At 45.6% G+C, this 7,005-nt stretch overlaps 1 protein-coding gene across 1 annotated transcript in view; it reads left to right on the top strand.

The window, feature by feature from the left end:
* Positions 1 to 1,154: 1,154 nt before the first annotated feature.
* The window catches only part of LOC102379040 (B box-binding protein-like), a 17,072-nt gene continuing 11,221 nt past the window's right edge, over positions 1,155 to 7,005 (top strand). Inside the window, exon 1 of the mRNA XM_006026431.2 lies at positions 1,155 to 1,869. Within this exon, the coding sequence (XP_006026493.2) occupies positions 1,155 to 1,869 (715 nt within the window). The remainder of the gene's footprint in view (positions 1,870 to 7,005) is intronic.

Raw genomic sequence — 7,005 nt, 5'->3', positions numbered from 1 at the left:
ACCTCAGGCATGTCATGTACTCTCCCCAGCTCCCCATCTGCAAAAGAGAGGATACCCCCTCCTTCACCGGGTCTGTTTTGCTTGTGAGCTGCCTGAGGCCACAGCTGTCCCTGCCTGGCATATAATGGATGGACAGCCTCTAGCACAAAGCGGGCATGATCTGAATTTAGACCTCTCGGCATTACCACGATGGGTTGCCACTTTGCACCAAGTTTTCAAAGCTTTTGAGGTGCTGCCATCACTGCCATCCCCAGTGCAACGGAGCCTGCTTGGGACCTCATGCCAGCAGAGATCCACGAAGTTGACCCAGGACCCCCTGATTCACACCAACATAACTGAAGAGCAGGCTCTCACCCTCTTGCCGCAGTAGAAATTGTACCCAATATAAGGTCCTAAGGCAACCTCAGTTACCAGAGGAAAGGCACCTCATGGTGATTTAATGTATATGTCCTTGTTTGCAAGAAGGAGGGAGCTATTTCCCTTTTATAAATGGGAACAGAGGACTAAAGCCAAGCCATCACTTGCATCTGAGCTACCGACACTGTTGAATTCATTTGGACTTACCTGCCTAAATACCTTAGAGGATCCCAAAACCAGCTGTAATAATGGTCTGGAAGCCCATGACAAAGTAAAGATTTAAGCCCCGATGTCCTCTGGACCTTTCTTCTTCTCTGTTGCCTTCCTAAAAAAATTGCTTCGGTCTGACCGCAAGATGTTGGTATAAATAAATAAATAAATAAATATATATATATATTACACACACACACACACACACATATATATATACACACACAGATACATATACATATACATATACATATATATATATATATATAGTCTTCATCTTCTTTCATCAGTAGAATTCTGTAGAAATTCAATGGAGTTTTACTTTTGTGACATCATGGGCAGGTGAGCCAATCAGTATATGGCTCTGGCATATGACTTAACTGCATTTTGATTGGTCAAGGATGTCATCTAGAGCTTTGGTCACTATTATGACCCTGCCGGTGGTTGGGCTCTGTTCCTAGCAATAGAACTGAGCTGCCAACAAACATCCTAGAAGTAGCAGGTCTCTCTTCGCTCCTCCGTTCCTTGCTCTCTGGGACAAAGGGGTGTTGAGGGTTGACTTGAAGCAGCACCTCTATAGCGAAGTCATGGTCTTGGACCACAACCCTATGCTACAGCCAAAACAGCAGGCTACTGCCATTGAGAATAAATACCAGCCAAAATCAATGCTTCCCATGGAAGAGAAAATGGTGCTTGAAAGGAAGGTGACGGGAACAGTCAAATGGTTCAATGTCAGAATGGGCTACGGCTTCATTACAAGGAATGACGATAAGAATGACTTGTTTGTACACCAGACATCTATCAAGAAGAATAATCCCCGAAAGTACCATCGCAGCCTTGGCGATGGGGAGACAGTGGAGTTCGATGTGGTTCTAGGAGATAAAGGCCTGGAAGCGGCCAATGTCACCGGCCCCGGCGGCATGCCCGTCTATGGCAGCATCTATGCTGCAGACCGTCGCAAATGTCCCAAGAAGGGTCCGGCTACCAGTTATCAGCCGAGTTACGACATTCGGGAGAGTATGCCGAAGAGTCAGGTGGATGCTCCAGATGATGAGGGCCGTGATCAGCAGTCCATGTTTTACACCCTGCACAGAGCCTTCAGGATTTTACCCCGCTATTCCAACTCACCTCTGCAAGCAGACGTAGTGCCTGCTAAAGCCCGAGTTGCACAAGTTGAACAAAGAAAACCAATGAAAGAGGGCATATGCCAGGACATCCAGCAGCTTTTTGGCTTAGGGCAGCACTGTCTGAGACAGCCTAAAGAGGAAGGCCATAAAGAAGCTAAGGAGAAACACCAGGCAAGTGAGACCATAGGGCAGATGGCAAGTCAGCTTTGCTACTGTCCTATCTACAGTTATCTACACAGACGCCCCAGGAACTCTAAACCCCAGGGTGGGAAAGAGGGTAAGGAGACCTCAGGATTTCCAAATGAAGACATGTCACCATCAGACGCCAGGAACATGGGGCTCTGCAAATGCCAGCGTATGACAGGTACTATCATCCACTCATCTTGCCCTCCTTGCACTGTTCAGTCATCAAATGAGAAGAAATAAGAGCGCACGGACCTTCAGGAATAAGGACAACGACCTTATGTACTTGCTGCCTTCCTCACTGCTGTCTGGATAACTCAATATTTACTGATACATCAAGAAGCTTCCATCTTTCCTTCTTAAATCCTGCCCGTTTCCCTTTTGGGAGCAAACTAAAAGCTGAGAGGTTGGAAAACCTGCTGCCCAGCTGTCCAACCACACCGAGATGCTTCATCACCTTCATTTTTTAACCTGAGTGAAATGTATCTCCTGATTTCTACCCCCTTCCTTGAAAGATAACAAACTACATACATCCCTTAATAAAGGACTTAAATGTTTTTTGAAAGGATAGACTTTGTGGGACTGTAGATTTAAAGCAAACCCTTTGTAACATAGAGTATGATTTCTTTTTTTTTAATCTTCCACCAACTGTCCAGAAGGATTTTACTGTATATTAGGGCCATAGTCATAGGATAGAGAAAAAAGTAAAAAACCCTTACCTTTCAGTTGAATGAATATACATTACTGATTTAACTTGAATTAGCTGATTACCAACGATGCCTTTTTAAATGTTAGCCTTGACATAGGGCAGCCAACTCTATGTCCTGCATACCACAAGTGGCAAGAGCTGCCTCTCTTTGTGGCACATGGGAGTTTGAGAAGGGACAGGGAGTACAGCAGCAGCTAGGGCAGGGAGCAGAAAACTGAGCAGCAGATCAGGCAGGGGGCACAGGGCAAGGAGTAGAAAGCAGAGCAAAGGATCAGGCAGAAGAAGGGCTCCAAGGCTAATTTATCAGGACTCGTGGTAGAGGTGATATCTTTTCTTAGACCAATTAGATTTTTACAACAACAACAACAAAATTATTATTATTGCAAACTTTTGGGCACAAACACCCGTCTTCAGGCATAGGAGCAGAGATTGTACAAGTTCTCCTGGGTAGAAATGAAAGTTCATATTTCATAGGAGAGTTGAAGGTGTGGTCTAATCTCCTGTTCGGAGCAGTGCATTTTATATGCAGATTGGGCTCAGAGAAAAGTTGGAATAGTCTGTTTACCTTGAAGTTGTTTGGTGGTAAGCAGGATGTAGCCATATTTCCTTCCGGTGATGGCATTTCATATTTTGCAGAGGAATAAAAAGATGGAATTTTGTGCTCGAAAGCTTGCAATTAAAGATTTTTTTCCTGCAAAAATCTAGTTGGTCTAAAAAAGATATCACCTCTGCCACGAGTCCTGATTCCTTTTGCCTCTGGACCAATACAACTACAACCTGGATACCTGAGGCTAATTTACGACACTCAAGGAAGACACAGGGCTAATTTATGACACACCTGCCCAAACATCGGCCCTAACTGTTCTAGACCATCCACCAATGTTTGTTGCAGGGCTCGGACCTTGAGCCATTGCGGAGGTCAGAAAAAAGGTAAAACATGCAAACATCTGTGGCGAGTAGTCCTTTAGTCTTCATAGTCTTTTTGTAATCAGTTGGGCCCTTCAAGGAGCAAGGGACTGTTTTTATGTTTATGATCATTATTTTTTACCTTTTTCACACCTTTCTTCATGGGGTTTGATTCAACAGTCATAATCATGCTGCCCGGTGCATGAAAACCATACATGAGTTGGGCCATGCATATCAGACTATGGGACAAAGGGACTCCTCTTGTGAGGTCTTTATGGAAGTGTTTGTGTCTTCACATGGGCTTAGGAAGTGTCTGTGACACAGTCAGCACTACTGGAATAGAAAGAATAAAGCTTCAATATTTGGGAAGTGGGGAGTGACAAGCTAAGGTGGGATTCCCACAAAAGGGAATTCCTTTTAATCTCTTGTAGCAAAGGTCTAGGATGCAAAAACATATTTACACCAATGTGTTCTGCATTACACTAGTATAAACGTGGAGCAGGCACACAACAGCTAGGCCTATACTAGGGTAAGTAACTGTATTCCCAGATAAAGTGCTTCCTCTGAGGGTCAGAAGTAGCTATACCCTGATATATGGGTCAAAAGTTCGCAGCTCATGGGCATTCACGATGGAATAGCATTTTGCTCAATGCCAGCAGACTACTATTGGTTCCCTCAACTACAGACATTGGCTTTGTCCTGGGATAAACCACTTTATGCTGAGACAAAATGCCGTCATTCAGAAGTCCATGTTAGTTGTCCAGGGATAAATCTTAAGAAGATTCATGGGATAAGAAGTACTAACAGTTTATCCTGGGTCTTAGCAAAGTGTATCCACATGGTTAGTCTGGGATTGGATTATTAAATCAATGGCAGAAAAGTAGCAATGCAGTTCAGCCTCTGATGCGAAGGGTAATGTGTGCACACATGAATCCTGGGACGTTTCTGTTCCAGGACAAACACAGGTACAACTTGTCCAGGGACTGATGCAACATCTGTCCCTAGCCCCAGTGGTAAGAGAGAGTTGGGTGTCTGTATGAATCCTGGGACGTTTCTGTTCCAGGACAAACACAGGTACAACTTGTCCAGGGACTGATGCAACATCTCCCTAGCCCCAGTGGTAAGAGAGAGTTAGGTGTCTGTCTACTCTGTGCAACTTATATGAATATACAAGCTAAGGTCTGTTATATCGCTGCAAATGAACCCTCAGCCACCCCATGATCGGAGGGACCATGCTGGAGGGCTGCAAAGAACCGAGTTATCCATACAGATGAGGTATCTACTGGGTCCAGGGGCTCAAATATAACCAGGTCCTTTCCTTGCTAAACATTTGGAAAAGCCAACATGGTAGGTTTTGAGTCAGTTCTCTAAACAACTCGAACAGAGCGGAAACTGCCGAGCACTGCACAGCGTGGGACTTAGGTTAAAGCTTTGATGTTTACAAAGGAAGTTAGCTGGTATATTCCAAGGTTAAATGGAGGTTAGCCCATCCTGGGAGTGTTTGCACACTGTGTCATCATCAGGTCAGAGCTGGGTTAGCCCAGTTTGCCTCCCAGCTGGGACAGCCGCTCTAGAGAAGGGGTTTTAAATGAAGCTCTATGAAAGAGACTGTGTATAGGCAGCTTGGCATCATGCTGGTCTGAGGTCTAACCCTCTAAGCCAATGTCCAGAGTGAGGGGGAAGGCCAGGGGTCCACTTCTGGGACCTTGCAATGGGGATTGACCCAAGAATAAGCCGGGGTGTGAGGGCACAGCAATTCGACATCTCTCTAGGGTGCCATAGGCTTGAGTCACTTTGAAGACTACTCATGATGACCCAGGTCATCTGGTGAAAGGCAGCCTGATGTCATCCGAGCTACATGGCTAGATAGATACAAGCTAGCACAGTGGACCATCCTGCTGAGACCTCTGACTTTTTTGGCTCTATGACCAAGTGTTATATAGCACAAGAAGAGTCTCCAAGGAAACCAACAGATCAGAGAGGCACTTTCTTCATGATACTAAATACTTGGGGCCAGAGCACAAGTCCCCTCCAAGTCAATAAAACAGGGCCCGACTCCCTGCTTTGGCGTTGGCACTTGGCTGCTTAAGCTGCAAGCTCCTTGGGGAGATGCCGGTTTCCTGACAGACGTGATGACCTTGATTGAAGCCTGACCCAGGAACCTCCTGCATTCAAAGCAAGAGTCATAACTGGAGCCAGGCTTTGAAAGCTTGAACAGGCTGTCCCCCTCTGTGGATGAAGGCTGGAGGGGGGCATGCAATAGGCAGCTGACCACGGTCCATAAAAGAAGGGAGTCTAGGTCTATACTGCTCCCCTTGGGTACTATTGAAATACAAACAATAATAATAAGCAAAGTCAGAAGAAAGAGTCCCTTTGACTCCACTGGGTTTTGGAAGAGGCCAGAGAATAAGTTCAAGGAACTGTCGACTGCTGTGCTATTGAGGAAGGAAGAAAAGCAATGACTGCCCAGTGCTCAGGCTTTTCACCTCCCACAGCACCCATATGCATGCAACATACCTTTCTACCCAACCAAGCAGAATAACCACCTGATCAAGCTGATTCATGGGTTTTAAAAGCAGAAGGATCACTAGGGAGGACCCTAGCGTAACCTAGCCCATTGCTTTCTGCGCAGTTAAGCCTTGTAGCAAAGCCCCCAAATTCCCATATGACAAACGGCACCCTGTCTTGCTTTGAAAAATGTAGAGATGGAGAATCCACTATGCATGGGTGAGAGTTAACTGTTTCTAAGCGCAAGGCCACTCTTGCCAGCCTTGTTCACAGGGACCCAGCCAAAGCCTGCTATTCTGTACTGAGTGCTATGCTGCCACTGAGGTGTGCCAGCATCCCAAAACGGCCGTGGCTGTGCTCTGGGGGCTCATTCCCAAATCATCACTATGAGTTTGAATGACAATAGCACCTAGAAGGTGCAAGTGAGATCAGACTTCACTGTGTCGGGTGCTGTACAAAGACGCAAGTCATGAACGTCCCTGTCCCAGAGAGTTTATACTCTAAACAATTAAGATAGAGGTCAGGAGGCTGGAAGAACAATCCCCTCCCATTTTGCAGATACAAATCTGAGATATAGAAAAGATGAATGTATTGGCTCAGGATCATGCAGGGAGTTTCTTACACAGCTGGGAACCAAACTCAGATTGACTCAGAGATGAGAAAGAGCTGCCACTCCCCTCAGATTTCCCTCCTGATCAGACCTTTGTTCCTGGAACCAAAAGAGGATCCTACTGTGGGATAAATTCAGATGAACTGAGGTGTTATCCCAATCTGAATGCAGGATGAGGTATTTGATTTTCTTCTTTAACACTGCAAGGAGTTGTGGTTGATACCGGCTTCATTCCCAGGGCTTCCTTCAGCTTCATGGACTCATAGGCAGTGCTGCTGCATCAGTTGCTTCTTGATAGCAATCACTTGGGCATATGGTTTTGATGGGTCTAATTAGATTTTGGGTTTTTTTGTATGCCTCCAAGAGTACAAAAAATACACCATCTTATGTAGGGA

The sequence above is a fragment of the Alligator sinensis genome, unplaced genomic scaffold (genome assembly GCF_000455745.1).
Source record: "Alligator sinensis unplaced genomic scaffold, ASM45574v1 scaffold1298_1, whole genome shotgun sequence".
Classification (NCBI taxonomy): Eukaryota; Metazoa; Chordata; order Crocodylia; family Alligatoridae; genus Alligator; species Alligator sinensis.
This window is presented reverse-complemented; position numbering and strand designations above follow the sequence as displayed.